The 22870-nt window shown below is 38.6% G+C and overlaps 2 protein-coding genes across 9 annotated transcripts in view; one reads left to right on the forward strand and one right to left on the reverse strand.

Annotated features, from left to right (window-relative positions):
- Nucleotides 1-9594, reverse strand: part of RIC-3 (RIC3 acetylcholine receptor chaperone) — a 38365-nt gene extending 28771 nt beyond the window's left edge. For 2 of the 7 annotated variants that reach the window (XM_069505435.1, XM_034979263.2), the window contains exons 1-2: nucleotides 9006-9594; nucleotides 4977-5261 (exon numbers count right to left, since the gene is read on the reverse strand). In XM_069505435.1, the coding sequence (XP_069361536.1) occupies nucleotides 4977-5261; nucleotides 9006-9162 (442 nt within the window). In that variant the 5' untranslated portion in view covers nucleotides 9163-9594. The remainder of the gene's footprint in view (nucleotides 1-4976; nucleotides 5262-9005) is intronic. The other 5 variants (XM_069505433.1, XM_069505432.1, XM_069505434.1 and 2 more) reach the window with 4 other exon arrangements.
- The window catches only part of ND-B14.7 (NADH dehydrogenase (ubiquinone) B14.7 subunit), a 158794-nt gene that overhangs the window by 31125 nt on the left and 104799 nt on the right, over nucleotides 1-22870 (forward strand). Inside the window, exon 4 of one of the 2 annotated variants that reach the window (XM_069505483.1) lies at nucleotides 2871-2880. The exons of the other annotated variant lie outside the window; for it this stretch is intronic. The gene's annotated coding sequence lies outside the window, so the exon portion shown is untranslated. Of the gene's footprint in view, nucleotides 1-2870; nucleotides 2881-22870 lie in introns of those variants that run through there. 2 annotated transcript variants of the gene reach the window in all.

Here is a 22870-nt window from a genome sequence, read left to right on the forward strand (position 1 = left end):
TAATTAAATATCACTTGCTTTAACGGTGAAGGAAAACATCGTGAGGAAACCTGCATACCTGAGAGTTCTCCATAATCTTCTCAAAGGTGTGTGAAGTCTACCAATCCGCACATGGCCAGCGTGGTAGACTATGGCCAAAACCCTTCTCACTCTGAGAGGAGAACCCGCGCTCTATAGTGAGCCGGTGATGGGTTGATCATGATGATGATGAACTGATTTGACTAGTTGTCAAATACCGAATTATAGACTAGCGCTTGACTGCAATCAGACTTGCTGGCAATTGATCTTCAATTAGCCTAAGATGGAGCGCGCTTTCACTCTTGACTTGAAGGCAAACTTAAACCCGCTCCCCGCTACCGCTCGTGGCTCAGACCGGCGATGGTCACAATTTGACCTAGTTTGTCAATTGCCGTATTACCTAATTTGTGTAAACTGTAAACCCGTATGGGGATCCAAGGCCCGTGTACCGTGTACCGTGTACCGTGTACTGTGTACACCATGTACGCCAAACAACGAACTAAGTAATACGCTTGTACGTAAAGCAAATATGAGCTTGTTTTGACTCTGGAGGCCGCCCGACGACGACGGGCAGATGGTAACTTGCAGTGATGAGAGATTTAACTTTTTTTTTGTTCAGATACAAGTTAGCCCTTGCCTGCAATCTCACCTGTGGCCCTACCGCGGTTGTTTGACAGCTACAATGTCACGATCGCAATCATCTCTGATTGGTAAATGCTCGCTCACTATTGGCCACAATGCATTGTTGCAACAAGAATCGCACAAATTCAGCCAATCAGAACAATTGAGATTGTAATAATGATTGATGCAGGTTTTAGACAATCGCCCTACAGGTGGTAAGTGATGATGTAGTCTAAGATGAAAGCGGGCTAACCTGGAAGGTCTATGGCAGTTTTTTATTTTTTATTAAACCCACACCCCTTTGGCTTCTACACAAATCGCTTGGCGGCACGGCTTTGCCGGTAGGGTGGTAACCAACCACGGCCGAAGTCTCGCACCAGACCAGACCAGAAATTTAGAAATTATAAAATTCCAAACCCCTGCATGTTGTCTGAGGAATCATCATTATCATGACCGACCCCATAGTCGGCTCACTACAGAGCACGGGTCTCGAGTCTCGACCTCCCAAACGGAAGGCCGACGTCTTAATCACCGCTTTTATCAATCAGCACTAAATAAAGTAATTGTAAGTTCATTATTACTTCATTTAGGTACATTACCAGCGATTATTTCCTATCCTGAAGTCAATTTCTAAGACAAATTGGCAACTGACTGGTTTATGCAAATCCTCGTATGACACCGTCCATTATAGCCAGCACGGTAGATAGTAGGTACACGCAAGCCTTTCAACACGTATGTAATGCTAAGTGACATTTCACTTAGAATATTTAGAAGCCGTTAGCGCAAGTGTGTGACGCATGTGACAAATTAAAACCGAAGACATGTGGCACTGGTGTGACGAGAGACCAGCGAAATGAGTCCAGTTTAAAGACGGTTCATCTGAACGTTCAAATTTTTATACCTATTCTTATAGGGGTGTCACCTGTAGCAAGATAGAAAAAAACTTAAAAAAATTGTATAGTAAGAGTAAGCAAAATGATTTAAAAATAAATGTCATTTTCTAAATCAGCATCCTGCTGCGCGATTGCGGGAGAATGACAGCTACAATGTCATAATCGCAATCACCTCTGATTGGTTGACGCTCAGTATTGGCTACAATGCATTGTTGCACCAAGAATCGCACAACAATTGAGATTGTAATAATAGGTAATTGATGCAGGTTTAACGAAATCGCCCTATTGGAAACCCCTGAAAACGCGTCTATATTTTGTAAAAAAAATTGCAAGTCCGCCATCTTGGATTTGATCATCAAATTCAGCATCCTCCGTTCCGTTATCTCGCTCATTTCTTATCACTCGTACGCCTAAAACCCACCGGCCTTAGCGAGTGACAATGCGGCGATAATACTTTTGTTCTTGTACAACAAGTAGAGGCCACTCGAACGAGTCTGCCGCGCTGCGTCTTGTGAAAGCTTGTATTTGCATCTACAACGCAATGTTAGACAATTGACAAACATGATGTCACACTTACCCCCACCATCAACGAGTACCATCATCGCACTTAGTATGTCCTCCCGGCCGAATTTCGGCCACGATGGACGGCCAATCTCCATAGAGATTAGCCAAATGCGCGGCTGATATTATCAGTACCCTTATTATAAATGCGAAAGTGTGTTTGTTGGTTTGTCGCAACGGTGCAACGGATTGACGTGATTTTTGCATGGGTATAGATAAAGACTTGGAGAGTGACATAGGATTCTATTTTTTTCCCGGAAAATCAAAGAGTTCCCACGGGATTTTTAAAAACCTAATTCCACGCGGACGAAGTCACTGGCATCAGCTAGTAGTGCATAAATCATCTCGTCCAAGAAGCTGCTGTTGTTCCTGGCGGCAATCAGTATTGGACAAGAACTGTAAAATGGGGGCGATCACAGTAGATCTGCAACGGTCAACGTGATACAGGGTCTGAATACCCCTGCACAGTGCACAGCCGACAAACATCAAGAACAAGATTCTTAGAATTCTCCTGAATAAACGATAGCAAAATATATCTCCGTCTAACCCATCCAATATTAAATTACTAGCGACCCGCCCTGGCTTCGCATGGGTGCAATGTAGATACTAAAGTGGTGTCAGTGAGGAGATTATAGGCAACGCGGCACCGCCGCCTCCGGCGCGTTAGTTTTAATTTTACGTTATTTCATATTATTTTAATTTTGTGATATCTCCTAAGATATTATTCTAAATTAAATGATGTAAAGGGCAATTCAGATGACTATTTTATTTTGATAAGAATGAATAGTGTGTCAGTAAAAACACCCTCGAAAGTAAGACTTTGTTTCAAGATCACATTTGAAAATTATAAAATCGATAATTGTGAGCCAACCTTAAAAGATACACGTATGCTATCGCGGACGTTTTTGTAGAACTTTATAAGAGAAACAATTTTACCATTACATTGTTTTCGTGTAACTTTGACCATTTATGCAGCGCACGCCTCGGAAACTCTCAAATGAGAGGATTTTTCCGACCTAATTCACATTATTTCAATTTCCCTAGGGATCTCTAATTTTTTGAGAATTAAACTATACCTATAAACCTTCGTCTTGAATCACTCTATCTATTGGTGAAAACCGCATTAAAATCCGTTGCGTAGTTTCAAAGTTATTTTATACTAAGTATATGTAGAGAAGAAGCAGTGAAAACGAATTAATGGTTCAGACATCAAGATTCCTATTAGGAGAGGGGGGCGAGCGTGGTTTGGATCATGATGATGATGACAATTAATCTTCTCAGTATCATCGACTTAATATCACCCGTATCGAATATGCGACGATCTAGATCCTGACTGACCCAGAAACATTAGGGTCAAGGGGGTCAGAAATCTAATCTGTGGATGACCTCACAGTTAGGCATTAGGTCATAAGTTCCTGTATGATCTCACACATTCGCTGAAGCATCTGTTTTCATCTCGCATTATAATATAATCAACTAGCTTTACAATAACAGCGTTTTCTGGGAACCATGTGCTTATAGTTTACTGTTTACGTATGGCCATTGCAGCATCTTGAAATCGTTTTTTAAGCGTTCGATAGTCAAAATCTATATAAAACTGTAACTGGTCAATTTTTGTACATTAAATATACTTGAAAATTTTAATCGGGGGGAACATTATTATCGATATAGACCCCAAAAATTTTTTTTTGGAATTTTTGTCTGTCTGTCTGTCGTGCGCGTGTATTTAGGTTTGAAAATTCCGTGGGAATTCTTTGATTTGTCGGGATAAATAGTAGACTATGTCACTCTCCAGGTCTTAAACTATACCCATGCAAAAAATCACGTCGATTCGTTGCTCCGTTGCGACGTGATTGAAAGACAAACCAACAAACCAATACACCAACAAACAAACACACTTTCGCATTGATAATAAGGGTACTGATTTCCGCTCGGTTTGCGCGGCGCTAGAAAGAAATAAAGAGTTACTCGAAGAGTGCCACTGAAAATTGCTCGCGACGCTTTCGAATCCGTGGCCTGGCTAAATTTAGTGTCACCTACGCACGACGCACGACGCACGACGCCGCATGCACATGACTGACAATGAATTCGACAAGGCCTTCCGTCGCCTCCGACGCATCATAGTTGCATGATAAAGTATTTAAAACTAAGCCCACGATTGTTGTATGTAACAGACAAACAATCAAATTGTGAAATATTAATGACTAGATGATGCCGGCGGCCCCTAAACCCAAAACATTTTTTTTTGAATTTTTGTCTCTCTGTCGTGCGCGTGGATTTGGGTTTTTTAAAAATCCCGTGAGAACTCTTTGATTTTCCGGGCTAATAAGTGGCCTATGTCCTTACCCGGGATGTAAGCTACCTCTGTACCCGGTTACACCGTTGGGCCGTGAAAAGCTAGAAGACAGACAGACACACTTTCGCATTTATAATATTAGTATGAAAGTATGGATTTTAAGCTTATTTCGTGGTTTAATGACATATTTTATCTCGTAGCATTCCCGTCGTGACCACGACCCGTGCAATTAATTGGGTTGAAATATCGACAAAAAAAATAAAAAAATTTACTGTCGTATGTACCTACCCGTTATATACATTTTAAAAAAACTATACGATGTTGTGTAGGAGCCAAAACTTCTAGTTGAAAACAAGAACATTAAAAAAAATTAAGGACAGAATTTTTTGACTAATTATCTTCCCTGATTTCAACATCAACTTATATTAATAAGTAGGACTAGGATGAAAACTTATAATTAAGTTCATTAGTCTGTTACTTAACAAACTATTAATCATTAATCAAAATTCATACATTTAATTACAATTAATTAACAGTTAGCCGATAACACCACCAAACCCATGCAGTAACCAAAGAACTCCACTAACTGTCCTGCTGGTAATTGGAATCCACAGCAAAGTGCGCGCCCATGCTATACACAGGCACCCCGAAGTTCTGTCGGAGGCAGGAGCTGTTGGTGCTCTTCATGGCCTCGGCCAGCATCTTGGTGGTCTTGCCCACGTTCTCCGTGCGTTGGAGGAAGGCCGCGATGTCCACGCCGCAGGTGTCGTTGACTGCGCGGCGGCAGTCGGCCGAGGACTGCGTGGCGCCGCACACCTCGTCCACGAGCTGCAGCACCGCCACCTCCGTGGAGAATATCACCTCGCAGCAACCTAGTGTACAATCGCGTTAACCGCTCTAATATAAAAGTAAACCAAATCTAAGTACCTAAAACTCGGACCCTACCATACATGTCATCTCCTAGTGTAGGGTACACTGGTAAAAGTTTTATATATGGAAAAGTAGGTACCTAAACAAACATGTATTGGTAAGTAACTAGTAAGTAAGGTACATCCAAGTGGCGTAATACACGAGCACCCCGAAGTTCTGTCTGAGGCAGGAGCTGTTGGTGCACTTCATGGCCTCGGCCAGCATCTTGGTGGTCTTGCCCACGTTCTCCGTGCGTTGGAGGAATGCCGCGATGTCCACGCCACAGGTGTCGTTGACTGCGCGGCGGCAGTCGGCCGAGGACTGCGTGGCGCCGCACACCTCGTCCACGAGCTGCAGCACCGCCACCTCCGTGGAGAATATTACCTCGCAGCAACTTAGTGTACAATCGCGTTAACCACTCTAACAAAAAACCGGCCGGTTGTATCGAACAATTCCACAGTAGTTTTTAGGGTTCTGTACCTCAATAGGATCACTTTGTTGTCTGTCGGTCTGTCAAGAAACCGACAGGGTACTTCCCGTTGAATCATGAAATTCAGCAGGTAGGTAGGTCTTATAGCAGTCATAAGGGGAAAAATCTGAAAACCGTGAATTTGTGGTTACATCACACAAAAAAAAAATTGTGGTCATGAACTAATAATTAGTAGGTATTTTCAATTTTCAAAGTAAGATAACTATATCAAGTGGGGTATCATAATATGAAAGGGCTTCACTTGTGTATTCTAAAACAGATTTTTATTTCTTTTTATACATCATAGTTTTTGATTTATCATGCAAAATGACGATAAAATACGACTATAGTACGGAACCCTCGGTGAGCGAGCCTAACTCGCACTTGGCCGGTTTATTATTTATCTTTATGCATCATAGTTTTTGATTTATCGTGGCAAAATGTCAATAAAATACGACTGTAGTACGGAACTCTCGGTGAGCGAGCTTGACTCGCACTTGGCCGGTTTTTAACATGTAATTTGTAACTGTAAGTCAACATTACAAAGAAGCGCACTGTGTGTCACTGGTGGGCTTACAATAAAAAGAAAGTGGCACACAGGTCTTGTAGGTAGTGACATTTTTTAAAACGAAATGAAGAAAACAATTGTACAAAAATAACACTGGTCAAATACATTATTCCACGCTTGCTTTAAAACTCCTGGCCTCTAAAATTTGTATGACGGCTGTAAAATCGAATTAAGTTATTGATAAAAATACAAATTACAATTCAAATTATTAATCGAGTTAGTAGGTATGTACCTACATGTTTAAATTCTAATAATAATAATACTTTAATAGATTGCCTTAAATTACTCAGTTACTCACATATTTTTTAACAGAAATCAGTAACAAATATATCACTTCACTACTTAGGTACATAAATCCATACTAATATTATAAGTGTGAAAGTGTGTCTGTCTGTCTGTCTGTCTGCTAGCTTTTCACGGCCCATCCGTTCAACCGATTGTAACGAAATTTGGTACAGAGATAGCTTGCATCCCGGGGAAGGACATAGGCTACATTTTATCCCGGAAAATCAAAGAGTTCCCACGAGATTTTTAAAAACCTAATTCCACGCGGACGAAGTCACGGGCAACATTTAGTAAGTAATAAAAAATAAGTAATATTATTACCTTTCTAATATTATTTTACCATTCCATTACATACATAATATTACATAACTCCTTATATTTAAGTGAGTAAGTAAATAAGTAATTTATAAAATAAAATAAAATTAGTGAAAGGATTGGAGACGGTTAAAGTGATGCAGGGTATCCAAGAACCTGCATAGCTTCAAAGTAAGAAGAACTAAGTGATTAGAACTTGTTGTTCAAAAATTCTATACTAAATTCAATAGGCAACCAGATATAATCAAAGAACTAATACATAATATTATATAAGTATTTAGTATTATTATAATATACACCCACTGTCCATTTGTTCGTTTTCTCCCTAGCGTTAAGGTTGTCTGGAAGAGATCCCTATTTAGCGATAAGACCGCCTTTTTGTACCTACTTTTTAAGATATTTTTTTTGTAACCTGTCATTTATATTTAGTGGTGCAATAAAGAATATACATACATAAATACTTATGTATATATACTCTTATCTATAATTTTAGTATAATAATGGGGCTGATTCTCTTGTACACAATCTCTAAACTAAACTAAATTAACAGGTCTAAATCTAGTGCTATCCTTATCCGCCAGCAACATTATGAAAGGGATAGCAATAGATTTAGACGTATCATTTTAGTTTAGTATAGAGAGTGTGTACAACGGAATTAGCCACATTGGGTCCTTAGTTTAGTTTTATATTAGGTCCTTAGTTTTAGAAAACTTGTAACTACCTTCTGCAATACAGGATTTTCCTAGCAGAGGGTAGGAAACACGTTCTGGTGTTTAAATTCAATTTCAAAATAAAAAAATTATTATTATACATAAGTATATAAAAAAACATTGAATAAAAATCAGATGAATTGAGATTTATACACCTTTTATAAGTATACCTAAGTTTATAAAAAACAAAGTAAATAATTTAATCCTTACTTTGCATTATGCATTTGGTATTTCTCATACACATAAGTAGAGGCTACATTCCAATCAGATCTTTGTAAACATATACGCTCTGTACACAACTGGACTGACACATATTTGCATAGCAATATCTTGCTCTTGAGAACCGCAAATATCAAATATCTACTAGCCGTGGAAAGTTTGAGATTAGATTACCCTAATTCAATGGCTTAATACACTTTTAAAACCATTAATCCATACTAATCACTACCCATGTTATAAATGCGAAAGTGTGTTTGTTTGTTGGTTTGTCCTTCAATCATGTCGCAACGGAGCAACGGATCAAATTAATTTTTTTCATAGATATAGTTAAAGACCTGGAGAGTGACATAGGCTACTTTTTATCCCGGAAAATCATAGAGTTCCCACAGGATTTTTAAAAATCTGAATCCACACGGATGAAGTCACTGGCATCAGCTAGTTAGTAATAAATATAAATGTATTTTAGAATAGTTTTTCTTTTGTTCAATTAAAAATCTGAATCCACACGGATGAAGTCACTGGCATCAGCTAGTTAGTAATAAATATAAATGTATTTTAGAATAGTTTTTCTTTTGTTCAATTACTTTAAATAGTCAGTACGTAAATGCAATCAGTTGATTGACTATAAGCCTCTGTTGAGTTTTACTATTTGTTTTACACATAAATATGAATACCTTATAATATTTGAATTGATGTGATGTCCAATTACTTATTAGATTTATTTATTGTAAAGTAGGTACTTTTTTAAATATTTTTGAGTTTTCTTTGAAAATTAAAACAGTACTGTATACTTAAACCAATCATTTTTTGTTGCTAAAAGATATTATATTAGACTTAGTTTTAAAAGCTAATGAGTAGAGCTGGCAAGAAAGTCAGCAGGTACGCTTTTCAAATAGGTAACAATGAGGTAACAATATACCTACTACATTTTATCTTATCGGTAACTGAAAGCTCGTGTGATAGCTAAGAGTTAAGAAGTACCTTGCTGGCCTTCACATCAGATCGCCTAGTGCAACTGTTATTTCGAATAGTTTTACATCATTAACGAAGATAAACTGTACAAGTCGTATAATTAGATTTAGTTTCGGACGGTCAGTCCAGCGGTATTGACATTGAGCTCAAGTTAAAAATACCAATTTACCTGCGTCCCGGTCGAGCTTATTCGGCTTCAGGTGGTCCGAAGAGTGGCCCAGCATCAGCGGGGACAGGATCCTGGGCCACAGCACGGCGAAGCAGCCCACAACAATCACTAAAACGAACATAGTCTTCCGCGGCCCTAGCACATCGTCGATCGCCATTCTGACGTCGTTTCGTATCGCAATTCACGCACAGAGCCGGTTGCACTCTACGGGAACATCGTCGTGTGTGATAAAAATAAAGATTTTCGCTTCTTCGTACGCCGCGAATAACGAGAAAACCGACCGAGAAAATTACGACTTTAGTGCAAATGACAGCTGTCAAATTATTGCACCCTCCGCTCGCGTGACGTTTCGGGAGCGATCGCGATAACGCATCTTCGATTTCGCTACGGGAGCATCCGTCTTCTTAAAACTTCTTTTCTTCCTCGTACGTCGAACGCCGGTGGATTGAGCTGGCTCGATGTGACACAGCCGTATATGACAGTCAATCAGCTATGCCGACATCTTGCCTTCCCAGCCACCGGCTTTGCTGTAGGTTTCTATCGAGCGGTCACTGCAGGTTCAAATTCAAATATTGACAGAGTGAATTAGCGTTTGGACGAGCGTGCGGCGCTCGCGGGCAGGCCTCGGTACAATATGCCTCTGCGCGGAGGCGGCGCCGGCTATTAACCCTTCCCCACCGCGGCATGCTGTGCACGCGCTCAGATGAATACCAATTAGACATTCTATGTAGGTATTTGTCATTAGACGGAGACATGAAGAATAAGGCACTCCAATACTCACTACCGACTGACTCCCTCACCTCGCAGTGCCTCTGATGTACTTTTCCATTGAGTAAAGGAAATAGGAACACCTATTCTGTAAGTATAACAGCGAGACCCGCTTAGTGCAATGCACTTGCACTGTACCCATGTGCATAGACTTTCTTCTGAATCTTTTTGAAAAGAACAGTTAAAACACGACTAATATCACAGAATCAAAGAATGCTGTGTATCTCTCCAAGGACCTACCTATACTTTAGTAAAGGTAATATTTAAGTACACTATTTAGGTAAGTAGGTATCCTTTACGCCATAATATAGCTTGTGTCAGAATAGAAATCAAGACTTAGCAGTGGGAAACTACCACAATAGCTTAGGGTTTGAACCTTCCAGAGACCTTAGTGGCCTTATATTGTCTGTAGAACCGTCTTCAATTTCGAATTTCAGTACACTCCTTTGACCGTTGAGCTTTTGAAATACCCTACTCTATTACGTAGGTACTGTTAAGAATCTACGCGGCAGAAAATATTGTACATCGTCCTTTAGGAGATAGTGGATTTTGTAGAGCATTGTCTCTGTCATATAGGTATAAGTGACAGATACAACGCTCTACAAAGCCGAAATGTCATTCTAAAGGCCACTTATTGTACCTAACACCCACCTAAGAATTTCTTCCATGATTCAGGCTTATTTATTTCCTTCGCCGTAAAATGCGCAAATTATTATAGCTAATCTCAATTATTACTTAGGTATTTAGTCATTTAACTTCTAAATAAACTCCGATGTGTTGAAACCTGCCTGGGCTGCCTGGGATTCAAACTCGTGATCTTTAGGAAACGCATTCTAACCACTTAGCTACCAGGACTCCCTTCGGCGGTGTTCCCTTTAGATTACAACATGGTGTTATTCAAGGGGCGGACCAACAAATTCCTGAAAGGCCAGCAACGCATTGGTGGTTCCTCTGGTGCTGCAAATCTTCATGGGCGGCGGTAATCACTTAACATCAGGTGACCCGCCTGCTCGTTTGCTCGCTATCTCTATTTAAAAAAAAGGACGGAACAAAACCTTAACCACCTCATGTGCCTTAATGACGCTATTATACCTAACTAATTCGGTATAGTTCGCGACAGGTCAAGATGGCAATCAAGGTATGAGGTGGGGGGACGCCCCGCACATCCGCACGTCACCCGCGCTCGTCCGCACCGGGTTAGCGCGGGCGCTGTGTGGGAGTGCGGGGCTTTCCCTCCCCGATTGCCATTTCGCCCTGTCGCGTACTAAGTGGTCACACAGTAATAAGTTCGTCACACGACTTTAAAGTAGGTAGGTTCTTCAGAATGAATGCTCTCGAAATTAGTTACACTTATTTTCATAAATTCCAGTCTATAAGTATAATAGCTGAGCTAGCCTTTTCCAGTTATAGTTCTTGCATTGTACGAAGGCGAGTGACTCATGATTGTGTTTAACTCGTATCGGTATACGTAAGGTACACTGAATGTGTGCGTTTGACAGCGCTTGCTCGCGACTGATTGGTCCGACATGCACGCACACTAACGCAATGACCGTGTAAACGACGTAACCACAAGGAAAGTTCACTAGCCTTCGTGAATTGCAAGAACTGTACCTACCTACAACTCTTCTACGATTAACTTTTTTGCGATCTACGAATTTAGAGTATTCGGTCCTGTACCAACTCTACGAGCTTGCAGATTTCGGTCCGTTGGAAAACATAAAGTTTAGAGTTTTATCGAAATTTCCCTGTAGATAAAATTCCCTGAAGATCATAGAGATATATAAAAAATCGATGTACTACCTAGGTACATACATAAAAAAACACGGGCTGAATTGATAACCACCTCCTTTTTCGAAGTCGGTTAAAAAGGAAAAAGTGACTGACTGACTGACTGATCTATCAACGCACAGCTTAAACTACTGGACGGATTAGGCTGAAAGGCATGCAGATAGCTATTATGACGTTATTAGCATCCACTAAGAAAGAATTTGCTGAAATTCAACCCCTAAGGGGATGAAATAGAGTTTTGATATTTGTGTAGTCCAAGCGGATGAAGTCGCGAGCATAAGCTAGTAAAATCTAAAATACATAGTTTCATCTACGAGTAAGTAACGTTTCATGATGTTTCATGACAGCCTAATAGATTGTTTATTTGAATAGAAGCAGGGAATCTCCACAAACCCTAAACAATTCATTTATAAGCAGGCGGTAAAACGAACGATTTTTTTAAGGATCGACAGTTTGTGCGTTCGCGCCGATCGCTATTCGGGTCACACACATCCCCTCCCACCGAACAATGGTTGGTAGCACTCCTTTCCACGCAGGAAACGACGCACGCGCATGCATTACAAAACACCTAGCACGTAGGTAACACCGCCATATATTTTAAGGCTCGGACAGACCTGACGCGTGACGACAGCGGGACAGCGGACAAATTCCAGAAAGGCCGGAAACGCACCGGCTGTTCCTTTGGTGCTGCAAATGTTCATGAGCGGCAGTAATCACTTAACATCAGCTAGGTGATTCTCCAACTCAGTGTCTAACACTAAATGATAGCCACGTAGGTTGTTTAGTTTTACATTGCTGCTTCACTGGGTGATATTAAAATATTTTTTCGTAGAAAACCTTCAACGGATTAAAAAATGAGCTCCGTGGCTATCATTCAGTGTTAGAAACTGAGTTAGAGAATCACCCTGCAGGTCACCTACTCGTTTTCTCGCTTTTTTTTTTTAAATCCTACGATAGGACGTCACGCTACGTAGCTTGATAGCAACAGCACGTCCATGTACATTTCGCCCTGTAAAACACCTTCATATAATTTCTTTAAACACATCTTTTAAAGGATAGACGCACACAAGGGGATACCATAAATAAGATTTTATTTCTTTCTCTTAAAATATGACGATCTGTTAATTAAAATACTTAGGTAGTTCTGAAAAATATGTAGGTACCTATAAGTACCTTACAAATCCATATATCCATACTTCCATACTAATATTATAAATGCGAAAGTGTGTCTGTCTGCTAGCTTTTCACGGTCCATCTGTTCAACCGATTTTGACGAAATTTGGTACAGAGATGGCTTGCATCCCGGGGAAGGACATATGCTACTTTTTATTCCGGAAAAATCGATAAGTTCCCTTGGGATTAAAAAAAAAATCTACGCGGATGAAGTACACAATAATTACCTACGCACTCGCGTATTTAGGTAGTGTGATGCATGACGGTTTAGTGTACAATTTCTTTCCGCTTTGTATTTTGTACAACTCCTAGCCTTTAGAAACGTTGCAATCACGCATCGCTGCCACCACGCGTTGTGTTTTACCAAGCCTCAATACCGCCATATTTAAAAATAAGCAGCCCGTTGCCAGTCAGCCTGGAAATGATGGAGACAGTTGCCATAAAGAGTACATCCTGGTTAGTTTCCGTCCATCAGTTTTGGCTCAGGAAACGCGTGATTCACATTCAAGTCGGCTCGTAATACCTCTTTCCGTATCCTACTCGTAGCATGCAACCAAAAGTCAACACCCTATGGGTGGAAATAAGCGGTATCGGTTCATTTTAAAGTTCCGTTCCGTACCCTTATAGGATCACTTTGTTGTCTGTCTGTCTGTCTGTCAAGAAAATCTATTAGAAATTTGGCAGGTCTAGGTAGTAGGTAGGTCTTATAGCAAAAGTAGAGGAAAAAATCCGAAAACCGTGAATTGGTGGTTACGTTACAATAAAATACGGTACCTATCACAAAAAAATTGCATTCCCGCCCAAGTAAGCCAGGCTGCTCCTTCCTAGCCTCTTCTGCCATCATCATCATCGTGTGCCTTTTCCGAAACGAAGTTTGGACTTTGGAGGTCATCATGCGAAAAGCTTACCTCTTTTAACTTTGGGTAACGAAGCCCTGTCCACCCTCTATATCGTCCAACCATTCGCATCTTTGGTGACCTGAAACCCTTTTGCCTTCAATTCTTCCTTCCAAAACTAATCTTGGTAACGAGAATTGTGAAATTTCTCGTAATTTTTTAGCACTAAGACTCCATGCCCCCAGGAATTAATTACTTACCTACCTAAGTTCAGAATTATTCCAACAATTTGACTCAGCTAGCACCTGAATGCTAGACTGGTTAGCAACTTAACACTCGTAAGTTTTCTTGTTCAGGTTTTAAGTAGATCAACCAAAAACATTTAACAGTCCAATTGTAGTGCCGCGGCATTCCGCACATTCCTAAAGCATTCTACATTTCATAGAGAGCTAGAACGAGAATTAATTTAATTTAACTTAATTTATTTATTGGCATCCAAAACAGATTACAATAATAATTATAACCTAATTCCACAATACAAAGTTTCGTCCTTATTGTAATCCTAAATGGTTGTACAGCATAACCAGAGTTTAAAAAGCACTACCTACTACTAGAATTGTGATTATCACATAGCGACAATCCCAATTGTTGAGATTGGCTGAATTTACGTATTATTGCTTGAGCTGTGCATCATCATTATCATCAACCGATAGACGTTTACAGTTGGACATAGATCTCTTGTAGACTTCCACACGCCACGGTCTTGCGCCACCTGAATACAGCGACTTCCTGCGACTCGTTTGATGAAAAATGAACTGTGTTGCAGTGATCATCGCCATTGGGGAGTCTTCCAAAGCTGCGTTTTTCAGTGCGAGGTCGCCATTCTAGAACCTTTGGACCCCAACATCTATCGGTTTTTCGAATTACGATTTACGTGCCGTACCCATTGCCACTTCAAAACTCAAAACTCAAACTATTTATTCAGAATAGGTAAAATTTTACGCTTTCTGATTTTAATTTGTAAAATGATTAGTGGTGATAATTAATACGTACTTAAAACTAAAGCTACGAGGGTTCCAAACTCGCCCAGGTCTGAGAAAAGCCTCAGAGAGAAAAACTTCAGCCGCGCAACTCGTAGTGCAAAGTCGGTTACTTTGGTTCTCCTACTCAGCACTTACTTACTCTTCAAAAGAGAGATGTTTCCTTGGTCCGAGATTCCTTGAGAGCCTCATCATGGTCATATCAACCCACGGCCGGCCCCACTACAGCTGACCACTGGTTTCCTCCTAGAATAAAAAGAATTTAGGCTTGAAACCTATCTACTTAATATTAAATCATAGCTGATCCCCGCGGCTTCGCTCGCGTAGATTTAGGTTTTTAAAGATCCCGTATAGCCTATGTCACTCAGGAATAATGTAGCTTTCTACTGGTGAAAGAATTTTTAAAATCGGTTCAGTAGTTCTAAAGATTACCCCCTACAAACAAACTTAACGACATTACCTCTTTATATAATAATAATACAACGGGCCGTGCAGCAGTAATCGTAATATTTTAATTTCGCCATAACTTCAAAACCAAACGTCCAATTTTAATCATTCAAAGACCAAATATTATCTCCATAAACTGTTCTTAGTGATGAAATCATTTATTTTGATATGGATTAATAGCATGAGTAAAATAAACGCGTTTAAATGTAGTCCAAAAAAAATTCAAGATTTTTAAATAAAAAAATGGTTGCTGTGCCTCACTCGACATAGATGGGTATAGTGTGTCGCGGACTTTTTTGTAGATATTTATAAGATCTACAATTAATTAGAACATTTTATGGTTCTATCTTTTATAGTTTAGGCAGCGTACGCAAAATAAGTAACTTTTCTGGTTGATTTTTTACACCTTGTGTCCGAAAAACCCAAATATCTTACGGAACCCTATTTTTTTCCAAAATAAAATATAGCCTATGTTACTCGTGGATAATGTAGCTTTCGAATGGTGAAAGAATTTTTAAAATCGGTCCAGTAGTTTTTGAGCCTATTCAGTACAAACAAACAAACAAACAACAAACAAACAAACAAACAAACAAACAAACAAACAAAGTTTTCCTCTTTATAATATTAGTGTAGATTATTTTGATATGGATTAATAGCATGAGTAAAATAAACGCGTTTAAATGTAGTCCAAAAAAAATTCAAGATTTTTAAATAAAAAAATGGTTGCTGTGCCTCACTCGACATAGATGGGTATAGTGTGTCGCGGACTTTTTTGTAGATATTTATAAGATCTACAATTAATTAGAACATTTTATGGTTCTATCTTTTATAGTTTAGGCAGCGTACGCAAAATAAGTAACTTTTCTGGTTGATTTTTTACACCTTGTGTCCGAAAAACCCAAATATCTTACGGAACCCTATTTTTTTCCAAAATAAAATATAGCCTATGTTACTCGTGGATAATGTAGCTTTCGAATGGTGAAAGAATTTTTAAAATCGGTCCAGTAGTTTTTGAGCCTATTCAGTACAAACAAACAAACAAACAAACAAACAAACAAACAAACAAACAAACAAACAAAGTTTTCCTCTTTATAATATTAGTGTAGATGTAGACAACGGGCCGTGCAGCAGAAATCGTAATATTTTAATTTCGCCATAACTTCAAAACCAAACGTCCAATTTTAATCATTCAAAGACCAAATATTATCTCCATAAACTGTTCTTAGTGATGAAATCATTTATTTTGATATGGATTAATAGCATGAGTAAAATAAACGCGTTTAAATGTAGTCCAAAAAAAATTCAAGATTTTTAAATAAAAAAATGGTTGCTGTGCCTCACTCGACATAGATGGGTATAGTGTGTCGCGGACTTTTTTGTAGATATTTATAAGATCTACAATTAATTAGAACATTTTATGGTTCTATCTTTTATAGTTTAGGCAGCGTACGCAAAATAAGTAACTTTTCTGGTTGATTTTTTACACCTTGTGTCCGAAAAACCCAAATATCTTACGGAACCCTATTTTTTTCCAAAATAAAATATAGCCTATGTTACTCGTGGATAATGTAGCTTTCGAATGGTGAAAGAATTTTTAAAATCGGTCCAGTAGTTTTTGAGCCTATTCAGTACAAACAAACAAACAAACAAACAAACAAACAAACAAACAAACAAACAAACAAAGTTTTCCTCTTTATAATATTAGTGTAGATTATTTTGATATGGATTAATAGCATGAGTAAAATAAACGCGTTTAAATGTAGTCCAAAAAAAATTCAAGATTTTTAAATAAAAAAATGGTTGCTGTGCCTCACTCGACATAGATGGGTATAGTGTGTCGCGGACTTTTTTGTAGATATTTATAAGATCTACAATTAATTAGAACATTTTATGGTTCTATCTTTTATAGTTTAGGCAGCGTACGCAAAATAAGTAACTTTTCTGGTTGATTTTTTACACCTTGTGTCCGAAAAACCCAAATATCTTACGGAACCCTATTTTTTTCCAAAATAAAATATAGCCTATGTTACTCGTGGATAATGTAGCTTTCGAATGGTGAAAGAATTTTTAAAATCGGTCCAGTAGTTTTTGAGCCTATTCAGTACAAACAAACAAACAAACAAACAAACAAACAAACAAACAAACAAAGTTTTCCTCTTTATAATATTAGTGTAGATGTAGACAACGGGCCGTGCAGCAGAAATCGTAATATTTTAATTTCGCCATAACTTCAAAACCAAACGTCCAATTTTAATCATTCAAAGACCAAATATTATCTCCATAAACTGTTCTTAGTGATGAAATCATTTATTTTGATATGGATTAATAGCATGAGTAAAATAAACGCGTTTAAATGTAGTCCAAAAAAAATTCAAGATTTTTAAATAAAAAAATGGTTGCTGTGCCTCACTCGACATAGATGGGTATAGTGTGTCGCGGACTTTTTTGTAGATATTTATAAGATCTACAATTAATTAGAACATTTTATGGTTCTATCTTTTATAGTTTAGGCAGCGTACGCAAAATAAGTAACTTTTCTGGTTGATTTTTTACACCTTGTGTCCGAAAAACCCAAATATCTTACGGAACCCTATTTTTTTTCCAAAATAAAATATAGCCTATGTTACTCGTGGATAATGTAGCTTTCGAATGGTGAAAGAATTTTTAAAATCGGTCCAGTAGTTTTTGAGCCTATTCAGTACAAACAAACAAACAAACAAACAAACAAACAAACAAACAAACAAACAAACAAAGTTTTCCTCTTTATAATATTAGTGTAGATTATTTTGATATGGATTAATAGCATGAGTAAAATAAACGCGTTTAAATGTAGTCCAAAAAAAATTCAAGATTTTTAAATAAAAAAATGGTTGCTGTGCCTCACTCGACATAGATGGGTATAGTGTGTCGCGGACTTTTTTGTAGATATTTATAAGATCTACAATTAATTAGAACATTTTATGGTTCTATCTTTTATAGTTTAGGCAGCGTACGCAAAATAAGTAACTTTTCTGGTTGATTTTTTACACCTTGTGTCCGAAAAACCCAAATATCTTACGGAACCCTATTTTTTTCCAAAATAAAATATAGCCTATGTTACTCGTGGATAATGTAGCTTTCGAATGGTGAAAGAATTTTTAAAATCGGTCCAGTAGTTTTTGAGCCTATTCAGTACAAACAAACAAACAAACAAACAAACAAACAAACAAACAAACAAACAAACAAAGTTTTCCTCTTTATAATATTAGTGTAGATGTAGACAACGGGCCGTGCAGCAGAAATCGTAATATTTTAATTTCGCCATAACTTCAAAACCAAACGTCCAATTTTAATCATTCAAAGACCAAATATTATCTCCATAAACTGTTCTTAGTGATGAAATCATTTATTTTGATAAGGATTAATAGCATGAGTAAAATAAACGCGTTTAAATGTAGTCCAAAAAAATTCAAGATTTTTAAATAAAAAAATGGTTGCTGTGCCTCACTCGACATAGATGGGTATAGTGTGTCGCGGACTTTTTTGTAGATATTTATAAGATCTACAATTAATTAGAACATTTTATGGTTCTATCTTTTATAGTTTAGGCAGCGTACGCAAAATAAGTAACTTTTCTGGTTGATTTTTTACACCTTGTGTCCGAAAAACCCAAATATCTTACGGAACCCTATTTTTTTCCAAAATAAAATATAGCCTATGTTACTCGTGGATAATGTAGCTTTCGAATGGTGAAAGAATTTTTAAAATCGGTCCAGTAGTTTTTGAGCCTATTCTGTACAAACAAACAAACAAACAAACAAACAAACAAACAAACAAACAAACAAACAAACAAACAAACAAACAAACAAACAAAGTTTTCCTCTTTATAATATTAGTGTAGATGTGCGTATCACCTAGAATAGTGAAATTGATGCGTGTAATGTAAACATTATTAATATTATGTACAATTTACAAAGCCAATTTAAATATATGTACAAAGGGCGTAAGAAACATCTGTATTCTCTCGTGTGGGAGGCACCAACTGGATAGGGTTGCCAAAAACTCGCCTATTTTACCTCCTTAGGGGTTGAATTTTCAAAAATCCCTTCTTAGCGGATGTTTACCTCGTAGTAGCTATCTGCATGCCCAGCCCAAGCCGTCCAGTAGTTTCAGCTGTGCGTTGATAGATCAGTTAGTCAGTCAGTCACTCAGTCACCTTTTCATTTAATATATTTAGATGGTACTTAGTAAGTAGGTATGAAGAAATTGTGTCATTTCTCGTTCAAAGAGCTGCATTAAAATATGCCGTTTAAAAGTAGTTTCGATAACTGCAACGTGTCGCTACTAGATGGCATTACCAGTAGCTTGAGTACTGATTAAAAATACATAGTAAAGTAGACCGTACTTTAAATCTAAAATTTTGGCACTGAGCCCAGTGCCCTGGGGAGACGCAAGTTCGAATCCTGCCGGTTCCGCAATTTTCGAAATGTAGATATTTAATTTAAAATTATTTAGAAACATATTATTGTCTACGACAGGTCGAGAATCGAGATGGCAATTGCCGTACTCAGAGTCGCTACTCGTTACTTAAGATTGAGTTACAACGAGACAGATTTATGTGAGAGATATATAGCTCTGTCTCGTTTTAACTAAACTTAAGTAACGATTAGCGACTCTTAGTGCGGCTGTAAGTGATGGTGGTAATTAGTGAGAGTCGGGAGCCCTATCACCGCGGCAGAGCTATGGGCGGCGAGTGATGCAAGTCGTGAGTCATCCGCTAATCGTGTAATTACGCCCTCTGCATCTGCACACTCAGCCACTCTCGGCCACGCAGGCCTCGAGGCCACGTGAGGGCCAGACCTTTGTTACTTTATAAAAGCTGAAATTTTCTCTGCGTATTACTCCCAAGCCAACACTGGGAGGAACGATCAGCGACTGATCGCCCCCTGGAAGCAGCTAGCCAACTGAGGGAAGGTATGTGGGACGCGCCAGCTGAGAGGCGACCGGATTACCCACTAAAACCCAGTGGCGCTCCTGCGCGTCGCCTGGCGACTGGGTCACGGGAACACAGGCAATCAACCGCGACCCCGCCAGCGACGTCCGCCGAGGCAGACCCTCCACCAGGGATCCACTCACGAGGTCCGCCACCGCACGTCCGAGGCGCACCAACGATGTAGCTAAGTATATCGGCACTTATGGTAAGTACTTGGGCTCTTGGGTGCAGTATTTTTAAAATACGCAAAGCATTGACAGCGAGTGATGCCATATTGCCAAATTATCGGGCATCGTCGCGTGCGCATATCTACGCGTACCTACGCTCGTACGCGCGCTGAATTTTGTTATTATTTCAAAATTGCAAATAAGTATACCCACTTACGTAATAGGTATAACACGACGTGGTTTTGAGGACGTTACAGCAATCTGAGCAAGCTTTCCTAGAACTACGATATGATAAATTACAGGAAGAAGGGTTCTTCTGTCATTCTTCCTTTACCAATTTTTAGACGCAATCAGAAAGTTATTGCCCTAAATTGTCCAGTACCTGTTATTGCCCTTAATTGTAATTAGTAGAATTGCGATTCTACTTAGTAAATAATATGACAATCACAATTTTGAATGTAGGTAACTCTACCTCACATAGCGTGATGATGATGATGATGCGTCGTTAATGCACAAGATATTATATATAGGCACCATTCCACGCGGGCATGCTTTGTAATTGTAATATTTTCTATTAAAGAAAAAGGTAAGTAGGTAATATTATGTTACCTACTCAAGTTGTAGTCGTTTCGTGATGACTTGTTTAGCGGTTCACTAGTGACGCCGCCATTTTTACACATTCCCGCTAAAATAACTGACCTCGGCGCTAAGAGGTTAGGTTAGGTTGTATATACCTAAGTATACCTAAGTAAGATACATCTAGAACAATTATTATTCAGTCGTACCTACCTAAAGATAAGTTAAATTAAAGCTTAAATAGGTGATAAATTAAAGCTTGTAGGTATCATCGTGGGGTACCAGCCAGATAACCTCCCCGTGTGTCTGAATGTTAGGAGTCACTTTCGGATGATGGACACGCGGTGGTCCGTTGCACAAAGTAGGTATGGTCCTCGAGTTGGTTGGTGCTTGGCGTGCTGTGCCTCTAATGGGCACATAGTGTCCCAGTAGAGGCTCTGCTTCAGCGGACACCATTTGGTAAAGTAACGAGGAGTTGTCGGTCATAACCCTCGTAGCTTAATATATATATATAGCTTAATATATATAGCTTAATATATAATAGAATTTTTTTTTTTTTTTTTTTTTTTTTTTTTTTAAATAATTCTGTTGTATTTTTATTTAAATTTTTTTTTTTTTTTTTTTACTATTTTTTTTTTAATACAATAAAACTTAAGGCTAGCCTTATCTAATTACTATATAAATCATGACCGCGTGGAATGGTGCCAAGAATACTGGCTGCATTTCCGCGCTGGACAGCCAGGCTGATATATATATAATAGAATAAGAATATTATTATAAAAAAAAAATAAAAAAAAAAACTAGCATAGTCTAAGTATAAGCCTAGTGTAACGTAGTATCCCTAACGCGCTGCACTTAGTGTGTAGTAGCACCAATTACAATAAAGCAATAAGAAAGGCAAATGGAGAAAAAAAAAACCAATCTTAGTACCGACCTAGAACAGTCTCCGACCGCCATGTCGGAGGAAAAAAAAAAAAAAAAAAAAAAAAAAAACCCTCGTAGCTTTAGTTTTAAGTTTGCGTTATAATTGTCACCACTATATCTTACAAATCTAACACCATACCAGACCATCAATAAGAGTAATTTATTACCTATTTTGAATAAATCATTTGACTTTGACTTTGACTTTGACTATCTCCGTCGGTGCGCCGCGCGCCGCCGGTGCTCTTCAGTGCAGCGATGGAATGGAACTTCATGAGGTTTTTAGTCGGTAGAAGCCCAATATACCTAACCACTGCGTGTGTTCCTCCGTTGCAAATATTAATATCAATATTGTTCTGTCTATCGCATCGCAATTAATGTAGGTATAGTCCTTTCCTTCCCGATTGCCATTTCAACCTGTCACGTACTATATATATTGCAATGCGATAGACAGAACAATAACAATATTAACATTTGCAATTATATAGCCACGGTTATGAATATTGCAGCCCCAATTCGTCAACAAAACCATTTATCGCACCATCTAATGGGCAATCAAGGATCGGACTCCATTGGAATCGATTGAAAACTTATTGGTCATCGACGCCATGTTGGATGTAGATACGATGTACTATTATACTTATTCATAATAATCATTTATAAAAGGGGGCGATTGCCGTACCTAGGTATAATAATTACTAGCTTCGAAAGAAAGAGATGGACAATGTGAATCTTTTGTTTTTTATACGACTACGATATTCGTCTCTTTTTATATACAGGATGTCGTTTCTGTATAGAAGACGTCCGGTAAGTTGCGGTCTGTCACTCATACGTGACACGTCATATAATATGACGTTTTGTCGGCCTTAACTACAGAGACAATGCTCTACAAAATCTGCAATCTCCTTCTAAAGGTCGATGTACAATAATTTCTGCCGCGTTCTGTATGCATTTTATGGATTCTGACACGTTTACCGGACACCCTGTACGTAGTCCTATAGTTATACGCATCCGACAAATTGCGTAGTGTAGCCCCCTGTTCGGGCGTGTAAAGGTGTATAGAGCAATATGTATGCAAGTCAGGCCCCCGCCGCCAAAGCCATTCGTGTCCGACCAGCTCTGAACCGACGACGGAATCATGTCGATGGAATTTATGTTCGGTCTGTATGATATAGGT

Source organism: Maniola hyperantus, chromosome 20 (assembly GCF_902806685.2).
Source record: "Maniola hyperantus chromosome 20, iAphHyp1.2, whole genome shotgun sequence".
In the NCBI taxonomy this organism is placed as follows: domain Eukaryota; kingdom Metazoa; phylum Arthropoda; class Insecta; order Lepidoptera; family Nymphalidae; genus Maniola; species Maniola hyperantus.